Raw genomic sequence first — 15,685 nt, forward strand, 5'->3', positions numbered from 1 at the left:
TGTCTCTGTCTGTCTCTGTCTCTGTGTCTCTATCTCTGTCTCTCTGTGTCTCTGTCTCTGTCTCTGTCTCTGTCTCTCTCTCTGTCTCTCTCTCTCTCTGTGTCTCTCTCTGTCTCTGTCTCTGTCTCTCTCTCTCTCTCTCTCTCTCTCTGTCTGTCTCTCTTTCTCTCTCTCTCTCTCTCTCTCTCTCTCTCTCTCTCTCTCTCTCTCTCTCTCTCTCTCTCATTTTGTCTTACTGCTGCTTACTCACTGGTGATCACTCACAGCTGCCCTTTCATTGCCACACTTTCTGTGCTGCTCACTTTCTGCCGCTGTCTCACTGAAGCTTCCTCACTGCTGCTCACTCCTGATGCTCCCTCTCTCTGCCCCTACTTTTGCTATTACTCTCACTTCTTACCTCAGATACCCATTTTTTCACAAAGGACTTACTTTCAAATGTTTTAATACATTGCTTTATAACATTTTTTGCTTTGTTTTCCTCATAGCTATTCCTATCTCCTGTCATCTTATACCTTCACTCATGTTTGCTTGTCTATATCATCATATATCCAAGGATCCAATGTTAATAAAAAGCTAGAGCTGGCCTGTTTTATTTGGGGCTATATCTTCAGGAAAAATAGCAATCAGCATATATATGTTTCTGCATGTATAGATGTATATATGATATTGAGTGGCACTCTTATGAATTATGAGTCTACATAGATAGCTTTCTGTACTTAGCATTATTATTTACTTTAAAACATTGAATACTCATTTTACCATAGGAAGGGCATGTATAATAATACATTGCAGAAGACACGAGATAAATTTTATGTCAGTTGTTGTTCCAGTGACTTCAGTTTTTTTTGTTTTTTGTTTTTTTAGCCAGTGACAGGTGCAAAAGAATACAGTATTCATTTAGTGCAAATGTAAATATTTGCAAGACTGATGTATTTTATACATATATTGTTGTGTTTGTTCAATTTCAGATATTGGAGATACAGTGAAGAAATGAAAACCATGGACCCTGGCTATCCCAAGCCCATCACCATCTGGAAGGGGATCCCTGAATCACCTCAGGGAGCTTTTGTTCACAAAGAAAATGGTACATAGTGCACACACTGCTCAGTTCCTAAGATTTATATCTTAAAATCACATCATTTTATGTTAAATCAAATAATTTGAAAATACCGTGCTGGAAGTATGAAAAATTAATATTCATATTTATAATTTCTGCTTATATTTAGTGTTTTCTTCTTATGGATTTACATCTAATTTTATGCTCTGTGCAGTTTTAAATTTGATTTACTTCTATTTATTTAAATTCATTTAGGGAAAATATAGATAGTGGTTTACTAATGACAAGTAGATAGTTTTCAGTAACCTATTATGCAGATCTATTAAAATTCCTGAAAATGTTCTTATAACAAATATATGTGGATCAGGAATTTGTACCAAAGATTGGGTCCTAACTACAGACAATTACAATGTCACTTTCAGCTAAAGGTATTTAGCTGAAGACTCCCCTCAGCACAGTCAGGATAGAAAGGCAATATGGATATCATCACAAGAAACAACATAGAAGATTTACACACTATGTTTGGTAATCATAGATCTAAGAAGGTAGAACAGTAAAATGTTCTCTAGTTGACTCTTTCACTACTGTCAAAATATGCTCTTGGAATCTTCTCCTAAGAGTGATTACTTTTATTCCATAAATTTAAAACTAAGGTAGAGGTTTTCATGTGTTTCATATCTAGGTGAAATGTCATTTCTAATATAGAAAATATTAATTTTGTTCCTCCTTTTCAACCATGAAATATGACTTTCTGATGCCTTATGAATGATTCCTATGTATCAAATATAGTACATAAATTCATTGAGTTTTCCAGTAAAAAGGCCTCTTCACCAGTAATCATCTGTGTTAAATAGCTTATAGATGAACATATATTAGAAATATTTCTAAAATTTGATACTAAAGCACTTGACAGCTATTGAATGTCTTCTAATACACACTGTATAAAAAAATGTTTAAAAAATTTCCACACTACATCAATGTGGTCTGTGACCTGTTGCATCTTTCTAAATTTCTCATTTGGTCCAAACTGAGTGAAGACTAAATATAGCTTTCTAAGCTTTTGTGTTGTAATATTTTTGGGTGTTGTTATTGTTGTTAGTTCTTTTTCTCTTTTATCTAGTCCTGTCCTACGTAACTACAGTAATTCAAATTCCAGTTGCTCACTCCAACTAAGTTGAATGATTTCTTCTTCTTATCCATCATCCCTATTCTGTGTTTTAACAGATTCTTGGGTTTTTAGCTATCCTAAAACTATGGCAGAAAGTTAAGCCTCTCCTTCAAAATATTCCTACATTCTATACTAATCAAATACATTCTTTATTTATGTTTACAGTTTTAGTTTAAATATATCTGAACCATTTTTCATGGCTCTCTTTCAGATTGTTGGTTGTAGCCCTACGTCTAACTGTTAAAAAAAGTTCTGTCTCTAGGTTCTGTTGAGTGAGTGAATTAATTATCCTCCTCCTACCCCCTTGTAAAATTACAAATGCAACTCACATATATGTTGTGTAAGACTCAGTGTATCTAATAACATTTACTGGGCACTAAGTGATTTCATACAGGAAAGAAGAGAAAATAGAATGCAGGGCTACCATTGAAATGTTCCTCTGTGGTAGACTGTTGCAGTTATTTTACCAGTATGGCCAAATAATGCTTCTTATTAGGCCTAAATTATTATTATGGCAATATTTCCTAACCCACTAGCAATCAATCAAGACACAGGCACCTGTTATATTTTAAACTATCCCTATCCCCTAAACTACTTCCTATACTGGAGCAGGTATCCCATATCTGCCCCAATCCTATGCCATCTGCTTCTAGTAATTTCTATCAAGCTACCTCCCATCCATAATCCCATATACTTGCTACTTTTCATCATCTGGGCCATTCACACTGGCCATGTGCTTCTCCTCCACCTAACCCATGCCCATCCTTCTCCTCCTCTCTCTTCTAGTCTCTCCTCCACCCAAGATCCTTCCTGTCTCCCCAAACCCAGGAACCTTAGCCACACCTTATCCTATTTTCACTGCCCAGGTGTGATGGCTTTCTATTGGTCAAACAGGTTAGGCTCTTAGGCAAGGTACAAGTGGATAACAGAGACAGCAAGCAGTAATTAGCATCAACATACATCAGACCAACCTCCCACAGTAGACTGTCTCATTACTTTGTGAGGACAAAACAGTAGAACGGACCTCGTAAGGCCCAAACTAATGTAAACAATAGAAAATGTATTTCACTGTTATTGATTTTTTTCTTATAAGTTTTCATCATAAGAACCCTAACACAGGAATAGAAGAACAAAGCTATTTTTCAGTGAGTGAAACAGCTGAAAAGTTCATGAACTCAAATTTCATAAGTTAAGATAATAAACCTAAAATGTTACAGTTGATTAGTTAGAAATCAGAATTTGACAAATGTCTCCTGCAAGGATTTCAGACGACCTCTTTTTGTCCCACTGACCAGCTTTATTACACTAATAAATATAGTCAGTAAGTGTAAATTCAGTTCCTGTGCTAGGAGTTTGTTACTGTAAAATTTGAATTGTAGACTGGCCTATATGCAAGAGGTTTCTTCTGAACATTGCTGTTTTGTCCTTTACCATAATAATAATTAGTCTTTGCTAAAAATTAGAGATAAGAACACGGGTAGACATTAGTTTCACATTTATAACCACTAGCAGTATTTTCATCTGCTTTGAATATTTAACTATAAGCCAATGGTATTGGTCGTCTGTCATCATCTTGTAGTCTGTTATTTAAGAGGTCCTCAGCATTTCTCAGCTTAACTTGCTGAATAAGCACACTGTGTTTCACTAGAGTGATTTAGTACTAGTTCCCTGGCAGAATGATTTCAGTGTACACACTCCTGCTTTCCTTTGATGAGTTGCTGTGACTGAATAATTATTCTTAAAAATTAAAAGCCATAGCAGACTTTTGAAACACTGAACAAAATAATGTTCAATATGAACTAACTAGGAATGACCTGTCTTTCTTTTTCTCAGAAATATCTTGATATTTTAGAATTCTTTATCCCAGGAGTGACTCCTATCTGGGCAGGGGTGTTTAAAAAGTAAAGTCTCATGTTATAACTCTAGCTGTGGACCAGTGAATAAGTCTCACTTTGTCTTAGTCATATGTATCTGTCCCTGACCCTCAATATCTCTCAGGAAATAAAAGAAATATGAAATAATTCTTCTTAAAAGTGTAGCAGTTATGAAGGCTAAAAGCAGTGTTTTTATGATGTAAATCTTCCACCAGGACAACATATAATAACAATTATCATTTTATTCACTTTTTAAATTTTTACATATTTGTTTTATAATTTTTATTTTTTATTATTTTCTTTTTTACTTATACATTTATATCATTACACATATATACAATAAACTATCTATCACAAGAAGAACCATGAAACAATCAGGAATATTATAGATGTTATATTTGGCAACCTTGAAGAATACATCTTTCCTATCTTGGTCCATCTAAACAGTTTTCATTTTGACCTCTTAAGTTGTAACACAAAATTCAAAATAGGTAATTACCAAAATATATTTTTTTACTTACTACAGCACTTTTTCTGTTTCATTGTTGATTTTGATTTTTGTTTTTTAGCTTTTAGTTTTACCTAAAAACAATAATCAAGTCCAAGTAGCAGAATCACAAACTTTACTAGATGTGTCTTAAAATGTTGAAAAAACTTCCAAAAAATCCACATGTTTATGTATGTTAGGAACTTAAAGCATCTATTGTTATTAACTATAATATTTTGGATCATAAATTACTGAATGATTTAAAACTTCTCTTATCAACTTCTCTTAAATGAAATAAACATAGTATTCAGAAAAGTTAAGGATATAATTGTGATGTATTTTCTTTTTATTTATAAAACATTTAATAATGAATTTTAAAATTCTATAAGTTAGCTAGGTAGCATAAATTTAGCATAAAATAAGTAAGTATTACAAATGAAGCAAAAAAAAAAAAATGGAGAAAAGACAAAGTAGGCAAGACCTGCAGCCAGAAATGAGCTCAGTGCACAACATGCTAAAAACACCTGTTTGCTTGTTAAAATTCCCAACAGACAAAGAAAATACCTACATTCCACTGCTTCCTCATGATTTCTTATCCAAATAACAAGGGGGATCACAAAAAAGCCTAATACTAAGATATTGAAAACATGCCCTGAGATGCGAATAGGTGAGAAACATCTCGATTGTTTACTGAACAGCCTCCTCAGTGACAGCTCCTGGATCAGTAATGGTTCAACTTTCAAACAATTCTGTATTATCTGATAAAATGCTATGATATGATTCTAATGTGAATTATATGCTAGTAATCCTGTAAGCCATTAAAAAGATGAGACTCTCCTTACAGTCTACAACAGGAATGCATATAGATACCTTGCTATCACCAACCCGAGTGCCCTGTAAGTAGCATATATTTCAGTCATACTTTTTAAAGAAAATATGAGCCAGGTTTGGTGATATATACCTGCAACCCAAGCATTGAGGAGGCTGAGGCAAGGGAATCAATTTGCCTGTGTTTGAGGCCACTCACATTCTACAGAAAGCTGTAGGGCAGCTTGGGATCCAGATTTACACCCTTCCTCAGACAGGAAGTGGTGGATGGAAGAAGAGAAGAAAGGAAGGAAGGAAGGAACGAACGAACGAAGGAAGCAGAAAAAGGTTCAATTTCTGGAATGCAGCACCCAGAGCCTTTGTAAGACAGCTCAACTAAGGATTGTGTTTTCTTCCTTTAGAAATTGAAAGGACTTAGGATCTTAAAATACATGTTTTGAGGAGTAGCCTATGTCATTAGCATCTGGATGCATACACATGATCACAAATGAGTGGTACCTCTGTGGTATGTTTTCTCTGCAGGCTTTACCTATTTCTACAAAGGAAAGGAGTACTGGAAATTCAACAACCAGATACTCAAGGTAGAACCTGGGTATCCGAGATCCATCCTCAAAGATTTTATGGGCTGTGATGGCCCAACAGATCGAGATAAAGAAGGACTCAGCCCGCCAGATGATGTGGACATTGTCATCAAACTGGACAACACAGCCAGCACTGTGAAAGCCATAGCTATTGTCATCCCATGCATCTTGGCCTTATGCCTCCTTGTATTGGTTTACACTGTGTTCCAGTTCAAGAGGAAAGGAACACCCCGCCACATACTGTACTGTAAACGCTCTATGCAAGAGTGGGTGTGATGTAGGGATTTGTTTTTTCTTTCTTTTCCAGGAGTTTGTGGTAACTTGAGATTCAAGACAAGAGCTGTTATGCTGTTTCCTAGCTAGGGGCAGGCTTGTGGCAGCCTGATTCGTGGCTGACCTTCCAAACCTAGAGGGTTGCTGGTCCTGCACATGAGGGGAAATACATTCATGGAGAAGCTTCCATGATGCACAGTATCTGCCGTTCTTCAGTCCTCTGTCTTTCTTTGTCATTCAGTTCTAGGCCTTTCCTCTGCACGCTCAATGCCCAGTCAAATTTCAGGATTAACTGAAGAAGAGGAAATAATGAAGAAAGGTTTCTTCTTAATTTAAAAAAAATACTTTTCCTTCTGAAATCTGAGCCCATATCTGGGAAAGAGAAAGAAAAAGAGAGAGAGAGAGAAAGCGAGAAAGAGAGAGAGAAACAAAACAAAACAAAAAGAGCAAATCAGAAAACCCATAGGTTTTTTTTGCTTTAAAGCAAAAGAAGAAAGAGTTTAAAAAACAACAACAACAAAAATCCACAATTGAACTTTCAGGAAAGTGTGAAGACCCAAAACAGCTTTGTCTCCAAAGAAGATAGCTCTGTGATCACTATGGATAGTCTCCTGCACATCCTTTTGTCAGGTGGGAGATCTGGAACATACATGCAGGACTCTAGACTGTTGGGACAGCCATTTTCCAACAAACAAGGGGCCAAAATATCTGCAATATAGTAACAGCCTTAATACTACATGCGTTTTTGTTTTCTACAGCTGTTCTCAGCTATGTCCACAGTGTACCATCACCTCCATACTCACAGCTGTATTCAATCAAACAGGACCTTTTGATTGTTTTGAAATGTTTCTCAACCCCCTCTTGCCTGTTGACCAAGCATCATTGTGATGTTCTTCCCAGTTGTGTTTTGGCCTTTGTTCCAGGCCTTCCATTGGTCTGTCAGCAATACTCAGCGCAAAGTAGAGCAAGAAGCAGTGTGTCCCTGAAGTAATGAAAGTGATGGTTATTTTATCAAGATATGTGACTCTGTTACTACATTGGTGTAACCCTTTGAGAACTATCAGACCAGCTCACAGAGTCAGAAAGACCAGTCTTGCAATATGGTCATTTGTAGAACTGGCCATTGAGGAAAGCCATCACAGCGTTAAGAAGTTCAGATTTGTAAAGGATACCATAAAAATCTCATGTAATTCTTTAATGACTGACAGTACTACATAAATGCTTTTATAACAAGCAACAATGATGTGACTTGCCAAAATTTTTCTGGCAAATAAAAAAAAGATATTTTATTAACAATATCTCATGAGAGTGAAATTTTATTTGAATAATTGGTTAGAACAGCCTAAGCTTTTACTTCTTCAGACTTACTGATTTATTTATTCATTTAAAATCCATTGCATGAAAATCCAATTCGCCATAAAATACGTAGTTACCATCGCTTGGTTAAAACTGAATTAAAACGATGACTCTGAGTTTGCATGAATACCTTCCAATGCATTACCTATTGCATGTCAGCCATAGTTCTCAAAGGGTTGGTGTGGCTTCTGGTATTTAGCCATCCATTTGATCACTGACAGAGCCAAGAGGCACCAAAGCATTCCATTGTTGAGTGTAATTTGTCCTAACAGCAGTATTGTCATTTTCATGTGACCTGCAGAGCAGGTTTGTATCAATATTTTTTTCCTAGAGAAAAGTCAGCAACTGACAGACCTCTTTATTGATTTTAGGAGCTGCTTCTTGCAGTGAACGGCTTTACAGCCACTGGGCTGTGAACTTCTTAGAGATGGTCATAGGGAAAGCACCCCACGAGGTAGACAATAGGCTTTGTGTGAAAGCCAGCTTTGGAGGGGATTAGCTTTTGAAACAATGAACAGCTTGCCTTGAACTTGATATTGATCTGTTGACTGTCATTAGCAACAACTTCAGTCTTGTCTTCTGTGAAAATTTTCCTTGAAGAGCCCTGTTTTGTGTCTTTGCCCTTTGCCCTTTAACTTGCAAACTGGCACAAACTGAAGGAAATCTGGTGTCACTTCTCCATCAGATCGTTATTCTCTAAAACCTAGTAAGCAAGAGCTGTTTCCTTCAAGAGGAGGGAGAGTTTGGGTACTGGTTCTGTGGGTGGACGCTTTGCTCTCTACATGCACACTCTGAATATGCCCTATAGGTAGAGGTATTTTTATTTTTTTCTTTAATTTTAAGCTTAATTTCATCATTTTAGTAAAAATTACAAAAACCATAAGAAAAAAAAACCTCAAATACTTGAATGGCCAGTGTGGCTTTTATATAAAGCAGGAATTTTATACTAGTGAAAATTTCTTACTCATTTGCTAATAATACACATTTCCAGATGATTTTTAATGAGTGTAGGTATACATTCTTATTTGGAAATGGCTAGTTTGGCTGCCTTGAATTTATATTTATACTCAACATAGCATGATAATTAGAATGCCTTTGGTTAAACTACATGTTTATGATTTGGTTGGGGAAAATATTTTCTAATCACGGGTGGCATGCTGAATATCCTTGCAGACTGGTATTTCCTACAATCTGAGCATATATCTTGTAAGAGTTAAAAAAAAATGAACAGTTAGGAAAGAGGAATGGCTTCATGGCTTTGTAGCACCACCTTATGCAATGCAGACTGTACTTCAAGAAGACATCAAAGCTTTTGAATGTGAGGGTAAATAAGAAAGGGGAGGGCAAGGATCAGCCCTGTAGCTCTACTTCAGTACTTCCTTTCTAGATGATGCTAATATTATAGAGTTAGTTATTACAGAGCATGGAGGACTATACACATACGCCTGTTTATACAGTGTTTGCTTGTTAGAGGGTTTAATCCTTTCAGGACCTTGATGTCAAAAAAAATGACTGGAAACTTTTTTCCTAATGATAGAAATGAGTAACTGTAACATTTTTGGGACATGTGCAAATCATTGAGGAACTCCATCAACGTACATTGAACATTTTTCTCTCTGATATCAAAAAAAATCAATAAGCAATGTATTGCCTCTTTATTCATTCATCACAATACCTTGATTCGTCATAAGACTGTAAGTACCTAAGGGCTAGAAAATAATCATAGCATTGAAACAGAGTCTTTGTTGTGCTTGAATTCTGGTAAATATCATAGATATGATTTGGGTTGTGTTGCCTTGATTATGAGAAGTCTATGTACTAAAAATGGCTTATATGTCTACAATGTTATAAGATCATAAGTGATAAGAACTAAGTACAATATAATCAAAGATCAATGGGGTTCCGTTGTTCATTTTATGCCAGTCACTCTATGGTTGCTGACTCTTCTTATCCTTGGGATTTGGTAGAAAAAAAATGCAATGCTAAAGAAATTATAAAGGTGAAAATACTTGATTAATCTATCACATGAAAATAGCAATTAAAAATTTAAAAATGAAGTCCTCTGGATTAATAACATAATGTCTGCTTAATATCAATGGAGACATACATCCTATCAAGTGTTTTTCTGTAACCTCTAAATTATTAACACGAAAAGCTGAGACCTACTGTTCCCAACCTGAAATGAAAACATATTCATGTTCATAAAATAATTCGTCTGTTTCATTATTTTTACCCATATGAAAATGAGGAAATAATTTTACATAAAATCATTTTTGAGTTTACAAATTCAGGAAAATAATGTTTCTCTGTGCATTATTTATCAGACTAAGATAGATGATCAGTTTGAATTCTCTATAAAGCAGTGCTTCCACATGAGTTCTATAGAGAAAGCTGTGATTTTAGGTAACTGCTCACCCATCTGAGAACAGAGTCTTCTGCAGAGATGGCCATCACAGCAGGTGAAGACAGAAGTACTTTGCCATGGTTGGGGTTACAGAGCTCAATTAGAGCACAAGAATACATACTAGGAAATACAGCTTATGTTACTAATCATAAAGCAGGGTTTGCCAAATCAAATGGGATAAAGTCCTAAGTAGTTATCACCAAAAGACAAATACTAAGTAATAAAAAAATAAAATAAAGCCAGATTGACTGAAACAAGAAAAACATTACCTTTATTCCTCAGGTGGCCTACAATGTCTTTTATCAGCACATAATTTGGCTTTTTAAAAATACTGTATGTTTAACTTTATTTCATCTCTGTGAAGGACTAAAATGCAATGTAGAAGGTAAGGACATTGCCCAGCCCAGACTCTACTGTTCCGTGTGATATATGATGAAGGTGTATATATTGGATCCTAGGAATGGTAATGTAATATTCTCAAGTTCCCCGTGTTATGTTGATATTCCAATATGGCACAAAATCAGATCTTACAATAGAGTAACTGGTGCGCCCATATTAAGTGAACCCACAGTGCTATCTGAAGAGGAATACATGTTATACTTTTGTGAAACAAAAGTCATGAAAACAATCATTTTTTTAGGTGTTTGGTATTTATTTCGAGAAACAAATAAATGCAGTGATTTGCTGTTAGTTTTGAGTCCATGAGATTGTAGTATATAATAAAGTAAGCCTGGGGTTGGTAAAGGAGTGTTTATGGTGATCACGGCAGAATGTTTAATTTCTGATACCATAAGAGCCTATTCCAAGCTATCAATGGCACAACAAACCATTTAAGTCACAATTGTAACATTCAGATGACCTCTCACAAAGAGCTATAAATACAGTCTCTACTCATCTCTGATACCACAGAGGTGGTCAAGCAACTTATGTGGTAGAATCTAACCATTCCTTGAAATGGCAATCACCTCAATCATACTGATTTATAACAGCCACAGTGCATAAGTGCCAGAGCCTATTCATCTAATGGCAGGTTTCCTGGTGCCTAAGAAGAGAGGAGAGTTACATCACAAAGTGTAAACAATTCTCTTTTAAAGGTATAATCAAGGATAGTGCCACACCATTAATATGAAAGTGACATTTTAAGAGTAGAGTGGGCAGTGGAAAAGGATAAAATTAGTCCTTTGTAAACTATAAAGCCACACGCTAGCACTCTGTAATACTACAACTGGAAGTTTTGCTTTAGCAAGAGTGAAAATAATAGAGAAAAAAAATGAAACTTCAAGCTCTTCTTACCGGGGAAGTGTATGTGATTTATCAATGTATATACTTAATCACTGCCCATCAGATAACCTTATGTAAACACATCTGATACTCATCCATTGCCTCATAGACCCAAAACATTAAAAGTATGTATTCAGTAATCTCATTCAGAAAGAAGTTAGAACCCTGTGGAAAAAAAAAGCCATTTCCCTAGCATAGAAATTTACCTCAATAATCATGTAACACAACACACTTGGCATAGTAGCAAAAGTTGCCTTAGAGTTCCAGTCTGATCTAACTGTAGACATTGCCTATGATGCGCCACTAGCATTGTTTCTCATGTCTTTCTATTGGTGTAAGTTTGAGTTGACTTTGAAATATTCCTGGTCAGATTAAATATATATAACTATCAATGTCTTCTTCAATATGTCTACTCTTAAGTGTGACCCAATAGTATAGAAAGCCTAGAATGACTACTGATTCGACATATTCACAGAAATTCAGAAAAAGTCGCTGGTGATATTTAATAATTCCCATCAGTTTTCTGGTAGGATCCAAAAGAAGCAGCTTTCAGTGTTGGAATACAGGTATTAGTTGGTACCAGAACATGACATGTATCATTTATTTAGGATAATCTAAGGTTCACACTACGTAGTAATAGAAGAATATGAGAAGTTTGGTGATGTAACAAAGTCTTTGCAGGCATTTGTAATGAATGCTTTTCTGAATGAACTGGAGCAAAATCAATAACTTGTGGTCAGTACACCATAAACATAAACAGCTATACGTGGTGAACATTTCTATATATGGAGAGATCTGAGATTCTATGACTTTCAACTAAAAAAAGAAAAAAAGAAGCGTGTCTTGGGATTTTTCTTATATTAACATAGAACTAATTATATTATTCTCATGTGTGGCCTGTGTGGCCTTCCCTGAAAGGGCACACTGGGCCATGCAGAAAGACATATCACAACCTGAAGTGCTGTGCTGATTCAAATGATGTGGCCATTGTGCTCTGCTACAGAGCTGGATTGTTATGCCCTTAACAAGGGAAGAAATTATCAAATATAAATATAATTGTTTCCTATTAGGCCACTTAGCTTTAAAGTAAGTTATCACTAACTTTTATTTCACTGAAGAAATGGAACGATATACTGGTGACCAAGAATGAACGTTAAAACAAAAGATTTTAACCAACAAAGGCATTTTCTACAGTTTTCCACCTGTTTTTGTTCATAAAAATATTTGTGTACATACACACGTGTGTGTGTGCGCGCGCGCCTCTTTGTAGCACTTGATAGGGAGCTAGATTGGAATCCATGAATAGTGTTTTTTAACATGGGCCCTTTCATCCATGCCTCATACATAACGAAGCTTTGGTGAGGTGTGACATGAAAGGCTGCTTTTCCCTAGGATTAGCTATGGTGCTGCTTGTACTTGTCATCTTTTGTATGAATGTTTGCTGCTATGTTGGCCTGTCTTGCCAGTATACTGATGAATAAAGCCTTATGTGCACTGTCTATTTGAAATCACTAGAATGCATGTTTTGTTTGCTGTTGTGTGATACCAATTGGGTCTCATTCCCTTTCTATATGCCAGCAGCCCTCTTGTTAGTATAACACATATTTTGAATGGATAGTTTTGGTAGTAATACAAGGGTTTCCTAACAAAAATGATGCCATTTCTTTTACTACATTGAGATAACATCAGAGGCCACAGTATCGCCTCACATCTTACTTCTTGTGTATTCCATTGCCTGTGTAAAATTAGGATTTTAATTAGGATTGCCATTTCCTTCTCTTATAAATGATATGGAATCCATTATGCCTTTCTATACTCATAAATACAGTTTTACAGTCAAATAGATGATTCTAACTGAGAGTAAGTTATTATCAGGAATTTCCATCTCCTGAGATAATTATTTGATTTTTTTCAATCACCAATTTTCAACCCCTAACTATGAATTTTTTTTAATATCAGATTTTATTTTTATTTTTCTGTGTGTGTGAAAGCCAGAATAAGCAGCACTGTACAATATAGGTGGGACTCAGGAGATGTGTCTTTCTTTCTCAGTATTTTCCATCATGAATTACGTGAAAAACATAATACTTATGAGATCCCAAACTCTTTCATTGGCTTATATTTTTATAGAGCTCTTCCCTTTAGAAAAGTGAAATACTGAGTATGACTGCTGTTGTCTGATAATAAGACAGCTAGGAAAAATTATTTTGGAAATTGTATCAAATATAAATATACAGTATGGTAAATTTTACAATATACTGTTTAAGTACATTAGGAGTGCATGAATGCCTAAAGCTTTGATTTTTTGGGGGGGGAATATTTACCTTTAGGGGTAAATTACGTATATAAGAAAGAGAATAAAAGATTAAGGTATCTTCCAGCATTGGCTTCAGCTGCATTGGTTTTCACTGCATCAGCATTTCTATTGTACACCTCTATTTTAAGGGGGTTTAGAGAGTTGGCCATAAAAATTTGCTTCAAGTATAAAGTCTTGAAAGACTTCTTTTCTTACATGTATTTAATTTTAAATAACTATATTTTGGTTTTGTATTATGGAAAGTAAATGGGTAGAGTTTGCTAGTTTAATTTTGTGCTAATATAAACTTTTAATAAGCTTGATTTTTAATAAAAGCATAAACTATAATTAGTTCATAGCCTAATTTTTTAAGCAAATCAAATATTATTGACATTGAGAATTTTGCTTGCTTCACCAGTGTGGTACTTATCGTCAAGATATTTTAAAACTTGCATACATGTTGTTATTTTGATTCCAATAGTGGATCAGTATGACTGACAATAGATATAGATATATGATATCTATATAAGCTATCTGGTAACATATATTTGGGAATATATAGGATATGATATATATGGTGTATATACATACATATATGCACTAGACAGATTAAGAAAAAGAAGCTCCCATCAATTATCAAATAAATTATATATATATATATATATATATATATATATATATATATATATATAATAGATGTTTAGCTTTCAGAGTCCGAATGACAGAAAAGTAAGTAATTACAGAGGAAAGTTTTCCTGGGAAAACAACAAGAAATTTAGAGCTTCCTTTGAAAATCACCTTTCACTTATATAGTGTGGATATTAGTGATTAAAACATTACAAGTAACACAGGGTTTATTAACTAACAATAGACTGTGAAGCAGAGAGGGAGGCCAAGAAATTAGCATTTCAAACAGTTGAATGTGGTTGTCTGTACCTTAGCATTTATGTCATTCCCTATGATGTTTTCAGTTAAAGAGAGAGTATAAAAGTCTAACTCTGAGTTTCTGATTCTGATCGCACTAAGGTTTTTATAACATGTAGTTTTCCATGTACCAGGCATGAAATGATACATTTATTTTCTCAGTGAATTTTAAGGGTTGAAGATTGTGATTTTGCCCACACAGGATTACATTTATTCCTTCGTAAATTTGGCATATATATATTTTCCTGATTGCTTCTACTGACAAACACAAAGCTTGTTTGTGTGCAAAGAAAAGGCTAAATAAATGGTGCTAAAGTGTATTATGACTGTCAGATATAATCAGGCAAAATTTTGTGGTGCTTCAATTATTTTTTCATTTATTTTATTGACTAGTGTGTTGAACAGTGTTTGTTCACAAGTTGTCTTTCATTAGCAAAGTTAAGGCTTCACAACACATTGTTAATAAAATGGTTGCCTAAATTGTGTAACAGCTCACCAAGTTATTATCTCCTTGACTTCTTATAATGAGGCATCATTAAAGGTCAAGGGTCATGCTATTAATCTCATTGTATAGATCAGTAACATGACTGAACATTTTTCACAAGATACTTATGTTTACAATGCTATAACGCTTTGACTGCTGTGGCAACCTTAACCATTCACATGTCAAAAGCTAGAATCATCAGCATGTTATGTGCCATGGCAATCAAAGAGTTAAGGGCTGTGCAGTTATTTGTTTTGTATTTATTAATTTATATTTATTTTATTTCCATTCAAGAAGTGGTTTGGGTGGGGCAGTGTTCGTCTGCTGTAAGTGTCTTAACCTAGGAAAAGGTTAAATGGCTTTTTATACTGTTGCATCTTCTGTATTTACCATCAATTTATTGTGTTGTAATTTTTAAAAAGTCAATAAATAAGAAAACCGAAAAATGGTTCATAGATATTGTGGTTTTAGTCATGTTTCACTTTTATTTATGACGAGCATGTAGAATATTATCAGTAGCATCAGTCTTTACTGTCTTTGTCTTCCTAATTAAGAAAGAGCAAATGAAAATTCTTGGGAAACTTAGAGAAATGATTCTTGTATTTTCCTGAATTAACAAGTGTCTTTAACGAGCCCACTTATGTGGAGGATTGTTTAATAACTAGCTACATG

At 34.9% G+C, this 15,685-nt stretch overlaps 1 protein-coding gene across 1 annotated transcript in view; it reads left to right on the forward strand.

The window, feature by feature from the left end:
* MMP16 (matrix metallopeptidase 16) overlaps positions 1–15,470 on the forward strand; it is a 252,269-nt gene extending 236,799 nt beyond the window's left edge. Inside the window, exons 9-10 of the mRNA XM_084793541.1 lie at positions 969–1,084; positions 5,937–15,470. Coding sequence (XP_084649667.1) covers positions 969–1,084; positions 5,937–6,271 — 451 coding nt within the window. The 3' untranslated portion in view covers positions 6,272–15,470. The remainder of the gene's footprint in view (positions 1–968; positions 1,085–5,936) is intronic.
* Positions 15,471–15,685: the final 215 nt, after the last annotated feature.

Source organism: Acomys minous, assembly GCF_964271855.1.
Source record: "Acomys minous genome assembly, chromosome: 1".
NCBI classification, from domain to species: domain Eukaryota; kingdom Metazoa; phylum Chordata; class Mammalia; order Rodentia; family Muridae; genus Acomys; species Acomys minous.